Below are 21,701 nucleotides of genomic sequence, written 5' to 3' on the forward strand. Positions count from 1 at the left end.
GGTGCCAAGGAGAGTCAAACATCCAAATGGTTGTTGATAATCCAAACAGAGGTAGCAGCAATCATTCAGGACATATCAACTTGACCTATTGGGAGCCTCAAAGAGAACCTAATGAGCAGATTCCTGCCATACAGAATGAGACAGATGTGAGCACTAGAAACAGAACAGAAGCACCTGAGAAGAAGCTAACTCTTTTTGCTATTCACCTTGCAATCCTTGAAAAATCTGCAAGCGGCATCGGAGCACTAGCATTCATCTGGGCTACCGTAGTCCTTCTTGGTGGGTTTTCTGGTACACTGAGTGGGACAGACTTCTGGTATGTGACCATAATTCTCCTAATTGAAGGCACCAGAATCTTCAGCAGGAGCCATGAGCTCGAGTGGCAGCACCAGGCAACATGGACTCTAGGAGGGGCCAAATGTTACAGCATCCAAATGTTCCATTCCAGTTTCCGCTATGTCCATCGTTTTGTAAGGGCTGTCCGCAATCCAATTTCAACAATCCAACCAAAAGGTCATCCCAGCCAGCAGCTCACACAAGATGATCAGAGGGGAAGAGAATTCCTCAACCAAGCCATTCCATATACAACACAGAGGACATGGCACACTACTGATGTTCCCCTGGTCCCCTATGCAGGATGGGTCTTCTTTTCAAAGAACATCAGCTGGCTATATTCATGGCTTCAAGTTTCATCAGCCATTGCCTGTGTAACCCTCTCCTTGATTCGTCTCATCGAGCAGGACTATGGTGTAGCAAAAGAAGAATCCACCAACTGGAAGCTGGCGCTAAATCTATTCTATGGGATGGCATTGGCAGAGGCCCTGATTTTCATGGTGGAGGAGACCTATTGGATATGGAAATTCTCAAGCAAGTTGCTGGAGCAAGTCAGCGAAGACTGTGGACTTGGATCCTCTGGGGTAGTATGCACCAGACGTTTCTTCTATGATGCATATACAAAATGCATATCAGGGAGCATCTTTGACAGCCTGAAGATGGACTTTGTGACTTTTGCTGAAGAGTTATTGTACTCTGATTCCCATGATGAGCAACTAATAGGGGCCCGAATTCTACAGAGCTTTGTCAAGAGCAACCAATTTGCCTTTGAGACAATTCGGAAGATCGGGTCTTCCACCAAGATTATTGAGAGACTGATTGAAATGCTGAACTGGAAGAACCGAGAAGAAGAAGACATCAGGAGGTGTGCAGCAGAAATTTTGTCGAAACTTGCAGGAAAGAGGCCAACTGCTCTTCGTATTGCTGGAATTCCAGGCTCAATGCAGTCAATATCGTCGTTGTTGCATAAAGGAAGGAGCACGGTTGGAAGAAACCATGAGAGTAATCAGCGAGCAGTTATAGATGATGAATCAGACTATGATTTCTCAGACTTCAATAATCTCGGCCTGCTGATTCTCAAGAAACTTGCCAGTGATCATAATAATTGCGAAAAGATTGGGAACGTTAGAGGCACCCTGCCAAAGATCATAGACTTCATTAGTGCTAGCCAAAGTTTGCTATGCAATGAGCACGCACCAGTTTCCCAGATTAAAGCAGTCAAGAGATCATTGCAAGTGGTGAAAATGTTAGTGAATACAACAGGTAGCACCGGGAAAATGTTACGGAAGGAAATATCAGAGATTGTCTTCACTGTGAGCAGCATCAGGGAGATCTTGCAGCATGGAGAGAGACACCAGGTGTTGCAGAAGTTGGGGATTGAGATCCTGACCAGCCTAGCTATGGATGAGACTGCCAAGGAAAGGATCGGAGGCACAGGTGGGATTATTAAACTGCTGCTATCCATCTTCTTCAGACAAGATATCACATATGACAAAGCAGGTGAGGCCCTGGCAATGCTGGCACTAGAAAGCAAGAAAAACTGCATTATGATCTTGAAGGAGACTGATGTGTTGGAAAGGCTAGTGTGTGCCTTGAATGACCCACTGCTCCAGCTAAATGCTTTGAGAATCCTGAGGAACTTGTCTGCTTACTCTGGAACTGAATCCGCCGGTCGCCTCAGTGGAGTCATTGCTGCCCTTCCCACTGTAAGCATCTAGCTCAACTTGATTTTTTCACAGGAAATTTCATGAGTACTTTTAACCTTCCAATTGAATGTAATTTTTGCACATTTCTTTCCTACAAAACTCTCTAATAGCCAGAGATCTAGAAGAACCAAGAACTTTGGCATTGATAGTCTACTGAAATTATTAAAAATATCAGGAAGCATAATCATCTATCTGGGAAGCATATCTTGACCAAAGTAAAACAGAATACAACTATACTGCAGAATCTTATGCAAACATAACTTCATAAGTAGAATGTTATGGTCCAAGTATGAGTTGAGCCCGAGTCTGCACTAGCATGAGTCTCCGAATTGCAAGAATTTATAGTATGCAGTTCTGAAAAAAATAATCAGCAAGTATTCATATCACACTTGAAAAATATGAAACCAGAGAGATTAGTTCCATAACCTAGTTAGAACAGCCTGCTATATATTGGAAAAACATAAATATCACACTAACTGGCAATTTATAGTGCTATTTTCTGAATCAATCTAGACTATTAGGAAAGGTCCACTATAACAAATTGGATCATAACCTATCACCAGTTATCCTATAACAGTCCATCAGTTGCAATTGATAAGAACTGGTTGCTTTCACATGGACTGAGTGAAAAGCTAAAACAGGTACTATCATCAACATCTTAATTTTAATACCTTTTCCTACAGGTGCTAAAATCAACCATGATTGAGACAGATAAATTACTACAGGCATCACTCGGGCTTACCATCCAGATCTGCAAATTCATGGGACCTGAAGATTTCGCAGGGGAACTAGAACAAGTTGGCATCCGAAAGACTGACTTTGCGAAAAGGCTAATAAATATACTTAAACAATATAAGTATCCAGATATTGAAGTTCCACGAATAAGGAGGTCTATCGTTCAACTAGCCATTTGGATGATGAAATCCGAGCCTTACTATATTGAAGTATTCAAGAACTTTGAGATGGAGAAATTACTAGAGACAATGGCAGACACCACGTCCGATCTCGAGTGCTTCCATGTTTTCTCTGGTAATGCTGGACTGAGCCAGCAGAGAGAACATGTCTCTTCTCTTCTGGACACAGCACTAGAGTTGCTGACCAATGGTTCAAGTGCACAAAACATGTCCACCATCCCAATTATGTGATAGCAAATAAATTACTCCATTGAAACAACTTACGCTATTTGAGAACATAATATAATAAATTCTTACATGCTTCCATGTAAGTGTTACAGGCAGGTCATCCTGCAGATACTAAAGAGATGTGAAGTTCCATTTTATTTGTATTCTGATACACTTTTCAATCATCATTCACTTAAGTTTCTCATTATTGTTTACTTAGAATCTTCTCCCCTACTCTTCATGGTAAGCTAACACAGAAATATTCTTTGTTCTGAATGTGAAATTAAAGGGCAGAAACTATGCATAAATTACAGGAATCCCGTACTTAGTTAAGGAGTTCTTTAAGCTTACTGTAATTGAACTCTTGAATTTCACTTCTGACTCCATAGAATAAGGATAGAGGGTTTACTCATTTGGATGCTCTAGCGGGACAGAATAAGAGTGACACATGCTCTAAACTCCAAGTAAGAATTTTTCTTTAAACCATTAGACAAAGGCACACCTTATTGCATTGCATTAGGCGGAGCTGATGAGGTTCAATATCTTTTTTTGTATGAAAACATCTTCTCTTTTACCCAAAATGTTATAACAAGCAACATTACGATGATCTTGTCCATCTGAACTATAAGACTAGTTGCAAGTCTGAAATATATCTCAAAAGAACTAAATCATACCGCGCGGTGATATGAGATGTTACTAAAGGCGTGCTCAACCCATGATGAGATTCGAGAAGGAGATGACCAAGAAGAGATTTAGAAAGGGAAAGTATGAGATCGATTCGGAAGATTCGAGAATGAGATGGCCAAGAAGAGATCAAGAAAGGTAAAGTATGAGATCGATTAGGAGGAGTCAACTAAATCTGAGACAGAACATTTGCAACTTGGCTAGGTTCTAATCGGACAGCCAATCCAAAACTAGGGATGTCCAATCACTTTTTTAAGGTTTACTGGATCAATTTATTTGCTTGTCCATCTTAAACCCAGATAATATTGACTGAACAGAGATACGATTAAAGAATGTTTATCATAATCTATCTATCTATTTATATATATATATATATATATATATATAGATTAATATAATTGCGGAGAGGTCTCATTGGATTACACTGACAAGGCTATACTTGCCGATGATACCATCACGGGGGAACTTTAGAATTTCTCACTCTTTTCAAGTCTACAGAAAAAAAATAAAAAAAAATTGCATGTCTGTTTTTGTTAAACTTAAATATGAAATTAAATTTGTTCGGACACGTCATCAACAACAAATAACCAGGACCGCAATTTCTATATATAAATTGTTTTTTAAGACGACAACTTATATAAAAATTTAAAAATTACTAAAACAATTGTTACGGTCTTATATGAGAAATTTGTGTATAAATCTTTTTTTGATTCAATAACTTCTAGATATAAATCGCTGAAATAAAATGGTTAATATTTTATTAGCACGCAGAAGTAACCAAATGTAATTATATATCACCAAGTTATTATTGTTTGTAGTATAGACTATGGATTACTTATTTACTAACTACATGTTTCCTAGACAGTAAAGAGTTCGAATAGTTCTGAAAAACAAAATTGATAATCGGGTAATGCTACAAATTCAAAATAAAAAATCAAAATATTATCTGCCCTTCACCATTTGCATTAATTGTTGCATTCCAGCAGCCTTACATAACAAGACAGACGAAGCAGACTAAATTTCATTAGCATGTCAAAACAAGCTCAGTATTACAGGGGATTCCTGCAAAATGACAACATGAATCGGTTGCAAGTGGTATTTGGTGATCTTTTGTGCAAATATACACAGACATCATATAAGATAGGCAGACAAGTATTTTCAGTAATTTTCCTATTGGATCTATAATCAATAAACCAGCAAATCCAAGACGAAAATGAACTCTTGCCAGAAGTGATACATCACTGTATATTATACAGAATGTGTTTTAGCAACCCCAGTAGCACTGCAGCTTCTTTTCATCTGTTACTTTTGAAGAAGTTAAGACCCCACCGTTGTGTCAACCCATCCAGGATGTGGCTGGATGAGGTCTTCTGCACTACCAATGTGGCTCTGGTGCCATTAGACACTTCAGCATCCTTTGATGTGCCACCGGACACCTCAGCATCCTTCAATGTGCCACCAGACATGGTGGCTTCCTTGCATGAGCTACTAGACGTGTCACCATCCTTTGCTAAGCTGCTATACTCTGACGAGGAACAATCCTTGCTAGACAAGGCATCCCTGATAGCAGTGTTGTTCATACCATCCGCCTCATTATTGGATGATTCTTGACTGCTGACAGTTGTATCCACATTGGAGTCATTATTAGTAGTACTTGCTGACATACAGCTTTCAGCCGTCTCTTGTGGTTCCTTAGACCCTACTGGACAATCTTTTGTGGTATCAAGTGATTGAGAAGTAGCATCACAAACATTGGATTGAGGACCTTGAGTGTGACTCACTTCCAAATCCTTTAGGGACTCGATTATAGCTTCCATGATCATCTGCATTGCAAACAAAAGTAATCCAAGTATTTTTCATAAGGCTAGAAGGTCATTCAAGTTCCGATTCTGGTCAGTTGCATAAAGTAGCGAATGATCAATATGCGTTTAATATTGTGAGGCAAAAATAAGATTATTAATCAGTGTCCTTACAAATATGAGAATCGCATATCTTGATTTCTTGACCTATCAACTGTGAATCCTAAAACTACATTATTGACAGTTACTCGTAGGAATATTATGAAATACAAATGACCGCAGGACTTAGGTATATAATGTGCATGATTGATAAGGAATTCTTTCCTTGAATAATGTAATTTCTTCCTAAAATATATAGGAAAGAGTTGGACACAAGGGAATAACAGGTCTGGGTATAAAAATCAAGCTAGAGCAGCAAAGACACCAAACAATTGAACATAAGAATAATTAGCATTCATTGCTTTGTATTTTCACTTACCCTTTCTTCATCCTCCACACTGAATGGTATTTCCGGTAAGCTACTAAAAGAATACTCAACATAGTCATCATCTTCTGCAGATGGAGTAAGAGGGCTAAGTGGTTGACCATTGGGAAGTTTAGAGCATAGCCTGGAAGAAGATGGGCCAGCATCACATCCCTTATCTGGTTCCTGCAATAACAAAGTCCCGAAGGATGCTCAGCTCATCCCATAAAAGTAAGAGATTGGCAATTTCATCCAGGGTTCAAACTAAGTTCTGTACAGTAACTAAGTGAACAAAGAATTATGTTAGTGCATACCTCAACACTATCACGTTTCTCTAGGGTTGAAGTACCAGATGGAACCTGCAAAGTGATTAAGAGATACTTATATACATTAAAGAATGCTCAATTTATAGTTTGCTCTGTTTAAACTAAAAGCTGTACTTCATTCCTTATTTGAACTTTGGACTTCATATTAGCCAATCAATCCATGAATCATAAACTATGGAAAATTGACTAAAACTCCACCAGTTTCTTGGAGAAGCTTGAAGTTGCAGGAATTGCACCTACCACTGTGCGACTCATAAGTCTCCTGGCACGCAATTCAGCTATAGCATCTTCTGTCGTGGATTGCACGTTTACTGCTCGATAGAGGAAAGGTATAGGTAGAATCAACATAGATGGACAATATATAATCAGGAAAAAAATATTTGCATAATGACTATAGGACATGGTTTGGGACTCTTGCCTAGAGGTGCTCCAATAGAACTGTGATTCCGAAATTCTGTATCATGCATGAAACCCCAATGACCCTGTACACCAAAATAGGATTATCACCAGGTAGTATGATCAACATTAAAAGAGTATGCCATCTAGAAACTTCAGAATGAGCTACCTGATCAAAGTAGTGATCATCACAAACATCATTAGGGGGATTTAGTACATTGTGGAAGAAGATCGTTATTGAATCAAAGTAAAAATGTGGACGTGGTGAGTTGTGATCCCCATCAAATTTGATAATGTTTTTGTCTCCCTGTTAGTCCAAAAATGTATTCAGAAAACCTCACATTAATTTCCATCATTCATCTCCCTCATGATTATGACATATGTTAACAACAAAGAGAAGGGCAGGTGCAGACTTACTACATAAGATTCATATATTTTGTCTGAATGGTGAGGACGTATAAAATCATCATCAAAAGCATGGCCTAGCAAAACTGGAACAAAACAACGCTTTGCTACCTGCAAATCCTCATATCAGATATTACTTCAAGTCTTCGACAGTGATCATGTAGCATTACAATAATGTAAGAGCAAGTTGCCACTAGTAATTCCAAACATATGTTATCCAAATTTGAGATGACTAGCTAGAGTTGCAACAACAACAACCACCACCGCCAAGACTCATGTTCCAACCATTTGCAATCATGGGATAATTAGCTACCATCAACGGGGGCAATTTACAGCAAAAAGCTCTTCAATTTTTTAATTGGTAGAAATAGGCTCCTCTATTATCAAATTACAAATTCAGATTTTTTTTTTCCACTGATTTAGACTAATTTATTCTTTTTTTAACCCAACCCAATCATTTAATTTTGATGGGCACATTATTAAAAATTAGAGCGTATATTTTGTATCGGCGATACGTATAAATTATATAAGTGACGCGTGGTACTTTTTTTAAATCTTAATGTGCACATTGTTGAAAATTCCAACGTACATTTTGTACAAGCAATGCATATAAATTACATAGGTAATGCATGGTATTTTTTTTAAAATCTCAATACATATATCGTTGAAAATTGCAGCGTACATTTTGCATAGGCGATATATATAAATTACATAAGTAATGCATGACCTTTTTTTCTGAAATCTTGACGCATATTGTTGAAAATTAAAACGTACATTTTGCATAAGCAATGCATATAAATTACATAGGTGATACGTGATTTATTTTCAGAAAACAATAGTCTTTTTAAGATTTATTATGACTAAATCAGTAAAAAATGCCAGAAATAATAATTTGATAATTAGGGAAGCCTATTTCTACCCATTAAAAAACTAAAAGGCTTTTTACTACAAATCACCTCCATCAAAGGTATAAGACATAACACATGATATTCCAAATTTCCAATATCAATTTGCATATGAAGCCCTTAAATCAACAAACTAACTACACTATTTTCCACCAAAATGCTAGTGTTCAATAATATTCTTACGTATTATATAAAAGTTGAATGAAGAATTTCACATTACATTGCACTCTATTCAACCTAGCACATTATAGGAAAAATGAAAAACTAATATATGAGAACCGTAACTGTTTCACTAAATCACCTTTCTACCATACTCAAGTTCAAGGTTTCAAAAAACAAGTAAAAGGTAGGATCTCTTTTAAGCAAGTAGAGCGTTATAATATATGTATGTATGTATATATATATATATATATATATATATAGAGAGAGAGAGAGAGAGAGAGAGAGAGAGAGAGATGCAGATCATAAAGTTTCAATATAGAAGTAAGTTGATTTTGGCCAAACGGGAACTTCAAGCACAATGCAACTTTAGACATGGCGGCCCAACCTAGAGAAGTCTAATATCAAATACCTATTCATTTCAGGAATTTTTTGCTCATAAATTGATGGTATGACAAGAAGCATAGATACTTCCCCCGTTCTTTTTGAAATTTTAGCTCACAAATTAGTGCTACAGCAGGAAGCATGGATACTCCCACATTAGTGTCATGTATGTACGAGAACCCATGTTAGCTATGATACTCATCACACACTTCAAGGATATGCGTGAAATTTGAGACTAAATACTAGTAGTTTTAGACTCACAAGATTAAGTTTGGATGCAATTATGATGTTTTAGTGGCTTGATTAGTTCTATATTGTTGGAAATCAGTGTTTCGGTTTGCGTCCAAACTATTTCAGAGGCTTGATTTGGTTCTATGCTTAAGCTAACCTAATGATTGGGCTACCTTATATCTATCTATCTTATCAAAAGGTAGGGTGTTGCTTGGTACTGAAAAATAGAAGGTTCTATTTGTAATAATGATAAGAGAGGATTTTATTTGTAATATGGTTAATATGTATGGTGTTCACTGTAATTTTCTCTTAAAATAAAAGGCAGATATAGCTCAATAATTTTACTGTTCTATTTTATAAATCAAATTCAAAATTTATAATTAGGTCCTAAATGACGATAATCCGAAGGATGGTTGCATTTGCAACAAACATTGGGACTAGATGTTATGAAGGGAATGATTGAATTTCACTTCTTTGCGCGTATGAGAATTTGAAGGAGGCCCATCTTTGTGTTACATGCCAGAATGTTCTTCTTTGCTCTTGATATTAGTATGTGACATTTTATAGTAGGTTAGCTGTTGAAGAAATAAATGTGAGGTGCTCTTGGCTATATACCGTCGCATACTATAACAACTTGCTCTTGATTAAATAAAGGGTTTGCAAAAATAAATTGTACTAAACCAGTTTCTATACTTATAATTAAAGTGAAATTATTTTTCGTCGAAAATAATAGAGCCCACCTAAATTACCAAAATGTCCCCCTAATAGCAAACATATCAAATTATCAAAACACCCAAATTACTCTTCTCCTCGATCAGATTGTCTAACAATTTTAACATAGACATTTTGGTAATTTAGGTAGGACACTATTAAGTGGGACAAAATTAACAATTTCACTTTAGTTATAAGTATAAAAACTGGTTAAATCTGTACAAAAGAGTAAAAGTGATTTTATGTATAAGTATATGGAGATAAAATGCATCAAACCTTTAAAATAAAATACAAGTATAATAAAGCATATATGTACTACATATCATATCCTTGCTTTTCAAAAAAATTGCCATATCAGTGTATCAATAACACATTGCATCCGCATCATTATCCGAGTCCATAAGACATGAATGGCACACAATGTGAACAAAAATAGGAAGAACCATATATATATCCAACATACAACAACCAAGATTCTTTTGCAACACAAAAATATATCTATCATCCAAGATAAGTGACTTTCCCTAACAAAGTACTACACAGTATAAACTGTTATAGTTGCTAACACATAGAAATGGCAACTATACCCTAACTACTGATAAATCAAAGAAAATCACAATAAAGAAAATCAATACTAACTTCAAGACTAATTCTGTGGAAACTGGAAAGGAATAGTAAACACAATAAAAGAACTTCACAATTCATGCAAATGAGAAATTAAAGAAATAAGGGTTAAGGAAACTAATTAGGTGAATAGGATAAATTCAGCGCAGCCCAAAATAACATCTAGTGTGGCCAGTGGCCACATATAGAACCAATAAATTCAAAGCATCAATCATAGAGCATACACGAAGGACAGTAGGAACTAATAAATTGCTAGCACCAACCAATTGAAAAGACTAAAGAAAATCCAGATTCCGATCATCTTAGGAGAAATTGAACCTGAATTGTGTCAAGATCCATTATGTCAAAATTAGCTTTCTTCTTGATAATCCTGCGCATGTGCTGAATTGCAAGCTTTACCTAAGCATTGCGATAGAAATTAGTCGATGTTCACATAGAGGCGTATATCATGGTAAAACAAAAAATTGGTCAGATAAAAACAATAGAAGTAAATGCATGATCAGATATTCTTCACTGAGAATAGAGGTATCCATGCAGATTCAGAATCACCAGACCATGGTATTATTAAGAGGACTCTAGAAACCGACACAGTTCAGGAACCAATTACCATATGAGCCGCAGAACACAATCTTGAGATAGTTTAGAAAATTTTGAGAAAATTATAAGAAAACATGACTCCACCTGTTGGAAATATATCTGCTCGGACTGCATTTTCTTTTACATAATATGGAGTCAATAAATATAAAATATAAGATATTTGAAAGACAAAGAGAAGACATTTGCTTGATCTTATGAATTTTTGTACATTTAGATTTACTGAAAGATATCATGCATAACATCCAATATGTTCGAAGTTAAAGATGAAAGAGTAAAAGCAAATGGAAATTAAAGATCAACTATGCATATGGATGTAGAGAGAAGGAGAACAATGGAGGCTAATGGCCATTCATGATAGAGTATAGGAAGGATATTTAAATACTATCACCATCAACCCCTCGCATACATTGGCCAATGACCTGTCCCAAGTTCCACCTAAAAAGTAAAACTTTGGTGCCTTGAAGAACTAGAGCACAGCCACCTTATGTAATGTTCTCAGTCCATATCTTCATAGTAAACTTGTGGAACTAGAGAGTGAAAATACGCTCTATTGATAACAAGTAGCAAACCTGGTTTTAAATTGGATATATATAGGATAAGCTAGAATAACAACTATACAAGTAATTCAGACAATACACTTAGTAAAGTCAACTACTAATGAAGAGGTTGGGGATGACATAAAAGAGACAACAGTAGTAAGATAACAGTTAATTTGGTTCAATGTAGATAAACAAAATAATATTCACAATTAATCATAAAAAATAAATCAGGGAAAACTGAAGAATGTCTGCCTTAAATTTATCCTAATGCTTACAGTGAATTTTGGCAAGGGATATTTGTATGTATCCACAAGTTCCATCATCAACTCCACCAAGTTAGAGAATGGGCTATCAAGAACCATTCCTGCAATGGATGGGTCTTCAGCTCCATACATTAAGCTGTGAGAAATAAGTATAAAGTTTATGGTAGATAGAAAGATTGAAACTCCTACTGACCATAAACATTAAAGTGCACATAATAGTTTGATATCTGCATGAGAAAAAATTATTCAAAGAACAAAATAACGAAGTCATGGAAAGGTAGTAATGTAGTAGCTTAGTGGTAGTATGGTACTTTCCATGTATTCTAAATCCTCATGTAAATTGACCAGAAGTTCATTTTAAAACATAACGGATCCTAAATATTGTTTGTGTTATAATACTGTTAGTAAGCCTGAAATCAGAGTATAATAAGCAAAATTAGCGCACAAGGGATGAAATGCACACCCTCATCTACCACATTCTAGGATTTAAAGGACCCTTTCTCGTTCCAAGTATTAAATAAGCAATAAATCATGCCACATATATTTGGGTATGTGTAATTCCTTGACAGAAACACTACTGTAAATTTACAACAAACATGTCCACATAAATATGCAATAACGTATCTAGAAGTCAATTGATGGAGTAGCAAGATCATGAATCTTTCATATTTGTAAAGGGCGAAGAGATCTTCTATGCTTCCTTAGATTGCAGGAAAAAAAAAAGAGAATACCACCAGACTTAACATATAGAATGTCCCCAGACATATAGATTCCTTGCCTTAACCAGAGCCAGAAATTTACAGGAGAGATCACCGTGCAAGCTTATCTATAACATTCACAAAAAGAAGGGCTCACACGTGCAGCATTGTTCATTTCCTTCACCTTTTCGAACAGGGAAGGGGAGAGATTTCCCCCGATGATTTCGTCGAGACAAAATCTCTTTATTGTGCGGCTTATCCCCTATTTAAGGAGAAGGATCCTCTCATTTGAGAAAGGACAGGGGCTATTCTTCCCTTTCCTCCTCTTTTTCCTTCATCCTCCTTTCTCGCTGGGGGCTACCATTGCCCCAGTCGATCATTGGAGAGTTGTCAGAGTGAGAAGATAACACCAAAAGCATTTTAGGTGAATCCTCTTCCACCTTCCTCGATAAATTTGGTTCCTCGGTGATAGTGGGTGGCTATGCCATGAGGTCTCGCTTCGTAGGCTTTTTCCACCTTCATCTGATCGCCATCTTCAACGTTAACCCCATCCAACCCTTTGAACGAGTTTCCCATCTCATGGGGAGTCCCTTGTCATCATTTATAGGAGCCTTCGAGGCTTAGGGAGTCTCGTCATCGGCTGCTTCAATCGACTCCTCTCCACTTCGTGTGGTTTGCCGGAGTCGCAAGCGGGGTCTTGGTATCGCTAGTTGGGGGCTGCCAACTATGGGGTCATTGGTAGTCCTCTCCCCTTGCGTTGTTATCTTCCTCCTCGTAAAAAGGAAAAAAAAGCTGTTGGGTTAGGATACCTGTGGGTGAGTTCGGATTAGTTGGTGAGGGAGGATGATATGTGTAGTCTAACCCAAACCCAATTTAGGATTTGGTGAACTTAGACAAGGTCAGAGTAGATCCAACCCTCATGCTTGTTGGGTTTGGGCCTTAGCACAACCCGAATTCATATTTTGGTGGGCTGCAGGTCAACAGCCCAAATCTAAGTCCTTAGGATAGATTTGGCCAATTTTATAATTAAATTAGATTTTTATTTTAAAAATCATGATATTAGTAAAATTAATTATTCCTATGTGCAACAAATAATTATTGTATTTCTTTATGCAAATTAATTATTATATTCTATGTATAATATTTATGACTCAGTATATTAATATACTTTGTGCAAATATCAATGTTAATGATCATGAATACTAGTGGAAAAACATAATTGATACATGGTATGACTTTAAGAAAAGACAGACTAGATACTCTTCGTGTATCTCCTTGTGGTAACTCAAGTCTATCTTAAAATTTAGAAAACAGACCTATACCTAATCAGCACATGATCCTTTTAAAGGACTCTAACACAGTTAGAGATCAGTTCATGAGACAGATCTATTCTTGATCAGTATATAATCCTTTTAGATGACTCTTGCGCGGTTAGAGAACAGTCTCAGATTATACTAGAAATCTTTTTGAAATGACTTGAATCTCTTCCTCTATAATTAGTGAAAAAGATAGATTGTGTTTATCACGTAGTGTCACCTCCTGATAATTCTAACTGGATAAGTTTGGATGAAAAGACTAGCGCGTCTCGAAATGAATTATAGTTGATGTGGATCCACAAGCACAGTCAACAAGTCTGATATTATTGAGATTAAGAAGGTTTGCATAATGAAATAAAGCATTACATTAGCTTGTTAATTGCATCTTTTTGACTTACGTTTATTATTCGTATCATGAATTTATTGACTATTATTTTAATTATGAGCTTCGATTAACATCTCATATTAGATAAATAATAATTTTCTAGCTTTTGAGTAGATTCACTCACTGAGCTAAAGTTGTTAGCTCATTAAGCTCTTTTGTATTTCAATTGCTGATCAGCGTGACAAATGAATGGGGGCACCAAGACTACCTCCACTTAAAAATTTTGGACCTTTACACATTAAGTTATAGTAGAGTTTCTTAGTTTCGAATTAAAAAGCTAAATGTTGAATTAGTGATATTCGGAAGACATAATTGTATAATTAGGTATTTTATGTCTTTGAAGGTTTTTAAGTTTGAGTTTCATTATATTATGAATAATTAGTTAAGGCTTCATACATTTCAAGCCTATTGGGATACATGGTCAGTCATGACATTATCTACTGAAAATCAACCACAACAAGAGGTATGGCTGTTTCAAACTCATAACTAAACATAAAGGCAACAAATCACAAACCACAATAAATTTTCAAAAAAACAGAACTACTGATTTCAGGAAAAGAAAGCTAACATGTTTGTGATCTAAAGCCCCGGAAAGAGTAAGTTTGAGAAAACAATGACACACCTTGTAACAGCGCCCATTGAGCGACCCCACAAACCAATGCATGATATGTTTCCATCAGTTCGTAGATGATTGACCACAGCACTAAGATCATCTTTCTGGGAATAAGAGAAGAAACTTACTCCTATCATAAGAAAACAATCACTAGCGACAATATTCGTAGCACTTAATTAAAAATGTACATAGTACGTATATAGATATCAACAAACTGAAATGCAAATTGCACCATCACTCGAATCAGAAAAATCACTTCAGCAGCTAATTCTAAATTTCTAACCAAATAGCACCAAAGAGCAACTGCCAATCAGCATGGGCGACAGGGTGATCCTTGTGATATCTATATGTATTTTACATACAAGAAAGGTATACTTCTTTCTGAATAAACAAATTAAAAAAGTTACATGTTAGTCAAATTTTATCTTAGCTGTCCTAGACAGATAATGGGCCTTATTTTATTGAAATAAGTATATACAAGCAAAAGAAAACATTCAGGAGAGCCAGCCCATTTATTGAGATTTTTATAGGAAAAAAATATCAGCTTCTTCCATCAAGTTCTGGCCCAAACTCAATGAATTTTGGCCAAAGAAGTTTCAGTCAACTCACACTTACTAAGATTACCAGCCAGAAGACTCAGAAGTCAGAACCAATATTTGGTTCTCTGAAATGGATTGTTTGCAAAAAAATCTTTGCAAATTTAAACCATGGTTGACTCAATACAATAACCATTCTGTTCCACAGCTCAAACCTATGGCCATAACATAAGGCACATTTAGCTAATTTGAACTGTTGTAGATTTGCAGCATAAATGCTTGTTCATTGGCAAGCATAGACATACTACAGCAAGCCCATTAGACAAATTCAATTGCATATGCCATAACTACACCTTGCCATTTGATTAGTTTTAAAGTTGTCTTACCTTATTCTAAAACTCATGAATATGCATGTAATGAAGAAAATGCAATAAGTTTTTGAGGGAAAAAGAACACGTATATTTTCTTGTGTAAACTACTGATTCTTCTGAAAAGAAAAAAGAATGAAAGAGGAAGGCAACATATATGCTCCACAACAATGATAAAAGTGGCTGATCAGGTTCTTATTTTATAATCCCCTAAATGTTACTTACTTTTGCAGTCATCTTGTTATTTTCATTTTATTAGATACTTATATTTCAAATTGATGTTTATTGAGACAGGAACATCTATTTATTGTTGAAATCTCTAATCTATAATTCTATATGTATGAGAAAATGAAAAACATCAGGGAAATCTATATTTTTTTTATTTAAAAAAAAAAGGCTTCTATTTACACACAGTCCAGAAAAATTCCAAACTATCAAACTATTCTTCATTACCATAAGATGAAGCTACTTTCCCTCAAAAAGCTATTCAACCACAAAATTATGTTAATTAACAACCAAGTATACAATACATAAAAGCATGACGGATAAGAATAATTTGCTAATGTGGTCCCTCTTTACTTTGTCATATAGTCATTATGTAGGGACTTACTTCATTCCATCCTAGAGTGACATGTTCTCCTTCAGAGAGTCCAGACCCTGAAAAGTCGAGTGTAAAGACGGTAATGTTTGATGGCAGAAGAATAATAGCTGCTTCACTAGCATCAGCTCTGCATCCACTGTGAAATAGACCTTTAGTACGTCAATAGAACAATTTAAGCAACAAGGAAGAAGAGCTGCAAGAAAACTACAGGTTTGAGGGGGCAGACAGAGTGAATGCAATAGAATACCACTCTAACCATGTGGTAGCGAATGGTGGTGACGGTGAGAACAGCATCTACCAAAAGTGAATGCAATATAATACCACTCTAAAGTGTGGTGGTGAATGGTGATGAGCAGATTGTGTGTGCACGTGTGCATGCACATGTCAAGTACGCAAGTCTAAGTATGTGTGTGAGAATTGGGAAGAGAAAGTGGTAGCACTGAGATAAGAAAAGGTGGCAGACCAAAGGAGCTCACAGAGACCATTTAAGTTTGTAACAGCGGCCATCTAAACATGGAAGTTTTTCTGTTAATTTGAGTTATTAGAAATTCCCTTGGTTCCTTCCTCGGGCAATACTTCAAAGCTTCAAATGAAAATAGTTGATCTAATGATCTCCAATATCAAAGGTGAGCTTGGCGTGGAAGTTATACTAGTAATTTGTAGTCATTGGTTCAGAGAGGCTTCGATATAATCTGTCCAAATTTAATATACATTGCCTTATTGATGTGAACAATTTTTAGTATAGCTTTGAGAAGCATGGGAGAGGAGGTAGGGCCAGTATAATTTTCATTCTTAGAAGCCAGAAGCAACCCTGGCCCCCGCTCTCACTTGGCCCAATGAGGTCAAGCTGACCAGGTTGGATCCAGGACAAAATAAAGCGTCCAGACATAACTTGATGTGCACAGATAAATATCATTCAAATATACATACATACATACACACACACACACATATGTATATATATATATAGAGAGAGAGAGAGAGAAAGAGAGAGAGATAGAGAGAGAGAGAGAGAGGAAAGAGCTTTTCTTGTTACTTTATTTGATCCATATATATATTCCATAAGTTCCTTATTTCACAGTAATATGTATTTTTCACCCTAATCCAACTTACATTACAGTAGAAGTAATTGGTTTTCAACTTGTTATGACAAATATTCAAAATACAGAATGAAATAAATATATTTGGAGATCTCAAAACTTTGAGATATCACAATAACATATCGAATTAATCTGCCACATTGTTTCATAATTTCATTACCTGTTTCCATGGCAATATATAACACAAGGAAGAGCTTTTCCTTCTGGAATAATAAGAGGCAAATAGTGACTGCACTTAAGTTTCTTTCCACGACAATTTATAACCTGAATAAGAGACCTCAGAATTACGAAGATAAATATGGTAAAAGTAAAAAGGGACCTGAACCATATATTCTCATGAATGAGGTAAAATAAGCAAAGGAATCTAGAGCACATATTTAGTTGTGTTAACTACTAGGGTTTTTTAGTGTAGAAAAATACTAAAAAGATTAATAATTAAAAGAAAGTGAAATAGCTTTTGCCAAGTACTGATAAATAAGTCCAACAACACTGTTGCACTCTTCATAAAGAAATTTCTGGAAGAAAAATAAGCAATTCCTTCTTATTCTTCCTTGGAATTGAACTTCAATGTGGAAAGGTTCCATCCAGTCAACAAGCAAGAAAGAATACATTGAATGATACTGCTTCAACACTTCGTCTTTCTTGAGATTTGATTCAATGATAAACAATAAGGCAGAAAATGAACAAGCATTTCATGATTTCACATACCTCTAAAAGAGATTGTGTCATGCTACCCTATATAGCATGCCAAATTATTAAAGGTAATACCTTGACAACATTGTAAGCGAAGAAAGGTTAAGATACTAGAGAGACCTCCCATAACACTTTATGAAAGAGCTGCAATCCTTATGGTAAAGGAAAAGAAACACAATTTATCTACAACCAGATCCCAATCTAGCCTCTTCTTGTCACATAAATCTAAAAATTAGCAAGAAGACAAGAGGAGATCATCCAGTTATAAAAAGATTCCCAACCCAACCAAAGACACATTCTTTCCCTAGTACTTGGAAAAAAAAATTCTAACTACAGAACTAGTAGACAGTTACAAGAACATGTAACTTTTCTAATCAATATCCACCTTGAACCCAATATATACAAAGTTCCCAGCCTAAACATAAGTGAGATAGTGAAACCCTCAAAATGTCTTTCCAGAATGCCTTTTTATCCTAAGAGCTAGTAAATTCTTTTCAACAACAATTCTACTTAAAAATTTTACCGTAGAATGAAATTTATATTTTATGAAGATATAATCCAAAATTACATAGTTAGTATTTAGCAATCATCTATTAGTACTAAGTCTCAGCAAGCAAGAGATGAAAAGGAATCCAGACACCAGAAAGAGGATCAATAAAATATGTAACATCTAGGCCTGTTACCTATCTTGCAAGACTCTGAAAGAGATCTCTTGAGGTTCTGTAATTCTGTCACAAAATTATGAAATAAATTTGTTTACAGCATTTTCAATTATTATCTTAAATCAGACAAGAGACAGATCTATCTGACCTTAGGTTAAAATTGGAGGCTCAATGGAGAACCAGGTTCTTACTGACATATATATATATAATGGCACTCTTGTAACCAAATGAACAAACATCCAGTATTGACTAGCTATAAGTAGAACTTCACAAAGACTTAAGGTTAGATACTTATACTCCTGTTTTTTGTGCATTTAAATATAGGTTTAAAATACAAAAACAGGAAAACTGACGTTACCTCCAAATCCTTCCTCTGAAACCATCTCCCCTTTATCATGAACTCTTGATCCAACAAATCATCTTTTGGACTATAATCAGCTCTGTAATACAACATATATGTTACTATATTTTCCAAACATGGACTGCAGGAATAAGCTGCAAGTGGTTGCTTAAAACGGTGTGCATTATAAAATTCAAGAAAGATTCCCTAACTATAAAAATAAAGAAAGACTGTAACAAAATCTATTAAGGCCACAACCACCCAAAACCAAAATCAATGATGGAGATTGAAATGCAAGGTTATACTGTTGTTATGATCTACAAAACTGAATTGTCTGGAAACCAAAATTTTAGTGGGGAATGAAGGGAAGATGTTTTATTGATAGCAAGCTAAATTACATATGAGAATAGTTCTTTTGATATTCAAACCACTAGCATGATCTAAAAAGTAAGAAATGTAAAAGAAGCACAGCAAAAGTATCGTGTGACTGGATACTTCACAAATAAATCTAGTAAGGTTTTGCTAAACCATGGACCAAGGCATAAGTATAGAAAGCTCAATGTACAGGATTCTTAGTCTGCACCATACTTTGGTTGTAGATGACATTTCACAATATAAGTTAAGCATTTGGCAGCTCTATCATTGATGCTATCCAAAGCACCAAGGCAAACAGTATATACACATTTTCATATAACCATCACAACATATATTTCTAGAATCCAACTTAAAATGTATTTACAGCTAGACTGAGGAGTCAAAAAAACACTAGGATAACAACTCAAGCAAATTGACCTATAATAATAATTTAATAAGATTCAACTAATTAAATAATATAAGTTATTAGTATCTAAAACAGCCCAAATAAGACTAGATTTTTCATCTTCAAGAACTTTATGAATCATCTCTAGAATTCGCTAAAATATCCAAATTCCCATAATTCTTTGATGCGAATATCACTAATAGGACACGATTGCATGTGTACTAACCCAAGAGGCACCAACATTTGATGATCCGCCTATAGGAATTTGGTTCTGATTGAGTTTATTCATTACGTGATATTTATGATCGATTTTGTATTTTTTATTTATCTAGGGTGTATTTTGTTTATTTCTATTGTAGATATATATATATATATATAAACCCATTGTATTTTCTTTTGAGATTAATAGTCTTTTTTTTTAATTGCTCTCTCTATTGAAAAGAGTGTGAAACCATTGTTTTCTTGTGAGGTTCAAGAAGACTCTTTGATTGCTCTCTCTATTGAAAAAAGGTGTGAAACCATTGTTAAGGGTGGAGCTGTAAAACCCCATCCCTCTTCTCTCTTCGTTTTCTCTCCACCACATTTTGCATCATTCTTACTTAGATATGATCCTTCAGCCCTGCTCTTACTTAGGCGTGAGTTAATCTCCAAAGTTCACCAAGGATAGGTAACACAATTTTTTTGCAACTCCATTGGACTTACTCTGACCTGGCTGCTATTAACAAACCCCTCCTAGATTATCAATAAATTGCTATTAACTACTTCTAGCTTACCCACAATATCGGTCCCCAGTAAGATATGCCAGTGATGCTTCAATGCCCAGCATTTGGACCTGATGAAATAAATACTAAAAGGTTTCAACTTTCCTCTGGTTTACTTCAGCAAAGAAATAAGGTGATCTAATAGTCATTTAGATGACACTATAACCTCTAAGGTGATTACACAGTAGCATTTAAATGAATATAGCAGTTGGTTCTCCAAATCTGAATGCTAGCATTTTCTTGATAGGTTTAGAGAGTAACCTTCCTTATTGTCATCATGCCAAAGCATATATTTCTTTGCCGAAAGGATCAAAAGTCTTCTAATTCATGTTTCTTTCTTCAATACAGATTAACTGTAGACATGCTTGATACTAACCATATTAAAGATAAAGAGGTTGAATCACTAAGCACAATCATGGCAACCGGTTATAAATCTAGCAATAGAAATCAAATGTTCACAGCAATCATAGCTACATGCTCTGAAATTAAAAAATCATTAAACAGATAGTCCCTCATACTCATACAAGAAACATCAGAAAAGAACTAAATTCACGTTTGCATCCTTCGTGTTCATGAATGAATTCGTCACAGCTAAATCTACCATGCCTCTTTAATTCTAATCAGTATTAGGCAGATAACAACAAATATCAAGAACAGAATACATGAAAGGTGAACAACCAAAGCAATTAGATCTCGTCGCGTAGGTCTTCGACCACGCCAGAATCAAGAAAAATAAAAGAACACCGACGATTGTAGGAAAGATTAAACATGTGGGAACAGGAAGGAAAACCAAGAAGCGGGCACAGGGAAATGAAAGGCCATATTGATCCATCCGGAAAGATGGATTCTTTCTCATACCTCGGTGGCCGTATGATGAAATTGACGAGCTGTTCCATACAAACAAACCCTAGAACAGGTCAATGATCTCTTGAATTTTGTTTCTTTTCCTTTTACTCCCTCTTTATCTCCCTTCGATCGGGTTTTCTGATCGGAGAGCGAGCTTTCCCTTTCTTCCTTGTTCTCCCCTCACCTCCTTTCCGCCTCGTGGAAGTCACTTGATTAAAAACTTAAAAAAGGCGCTAGGAATCATAAGATGGTTTCAGCGTATTGCAGTACTCTGACGACATTGCGTATTGATCACTCGACCATATCGTTAAAATTTATGAAACCTTGTTAATAATTTTTATCCCTTCGTTACAAAATAACTTCGATATTAGTCTAT

General features: G+C 35.7%; 2 protein-coding genes across 3 annotated transcripts; one reads left to right on the forward strand and one right to left on the reverse strand.

Moving 5' to 3' along the window:
* Positions 1–302: 302 nt before the first annotated feature.
* LOC140764618 (uncharacterized) lies at positions 303–4,078 on the forward strand. The gene is made up of 2 exons (XM_073103277.1): positions 303–2,039; positions 2,723–4,078. The coding sequence occupies exons 1-2, from the start codon at positions 435–437 to the stop codon at positions 3,182–3,184; spliced, it is 2,067 nt and encodes a 688-aa protein (XP_072959378.1). The 5' UTR covers positions 303–434; the 3' UTR covers positions 3,185–4,078.
* Positions 4,079–4,837: 759 nt separating this feature from the next.
* LOC140764692 (uncharacterized) lies at positions 4,838–21,596 on the reverse strand. Of its 2 annotated transcripts, XM_073103388.1 has the most exons (14): positions 21,338–21,596; positions 18,977–19,058; positions 17,424–17,527; positions 16,173–16,299; positions 14,668–14,762; positions 11,659–11,782; positions 10,566–10,646; positions 7,246–7,344; positions 6,998–7,135; positions 6,851–6,914; positions 6,673–6,743; positions 6,421–6,465; positions 6,122–6,292; positions 4,838–5,667 (listed from the first exon to the last, which is right to left on the reverse strand). In XM_073103388.1, the coding sequence occupies exons 1-14, from the start codon at positions 21,373–21,375 to the stop codon at positions 5,140–5,142; spliced, it is 1,767 nt and encodes a 588-aa protein (XP_072959489.1). In that variant the 5' UTR covers positions 21,376–21,596; the 3' UTR covers positions 4,838–5,139. The 2 variants fall into 2 exon arrangements, with proteins under 2 accessions (XP_072959489.1, XP_072959490.1); XM_073103389.1 differs by lacking the exons at positions 18,977–19,058; positions 21,338–21,596 and having other exon boundaries at positions 16,173–16,219; positions 17,424–17,526.
* Between the last annotated feature and the right edge of the window lie 105 nt (positions 21,597–21,701).

Source organism: Typha angustifolia, chromosome 8, assembly GCF_048772165.1.
Source record: "Typha angustifolia cultivar Huaian chromosome 8, ASM4877216v1, whole genome shotgun sequence".
Lineage (NCBI taxonomy): Eukaryota > Viridiplantae > Streptophyta > Magnoliopsida > Poales > Typhaceae > Typha > Typha angustifolia.

Coding starts and splice junctions, on each gene's coding strand:
- LOC140764618 (XM_073103277.1), top strand. CDS start 435: ATGTTCCATTCCAGTTTCCGCTATGTCCATCGTTTTGTAAGGGCTGTC. Junction 2,040..2,722: donor TCATTGCTGCCCTTCCCACT/GTAAGCATCTAG, acceptor CTTTTCCTACAG/GTGCTAAAATCAACCATGAT.
- LOC140764692 (XM_073103388.1), bottom strand. CDS start 21,375: ATGGAACAGCTCGTCAATTTCATCATACGGCCACCGAG. Junction 7,345..10,565: donor TGGATCTTGACACAATTCAG/GTTCAATTTCTC, acceptor GAGGATTTGCAG/GTAGCAAAGCGTTGTTTTGT. Junction 7,136..7,245: donor AAATATATGAATCTTATGTA/GTAAGTCTGCAC, acceptor TTGGACTAACAG/GGAGACAAAAACATTATCAA.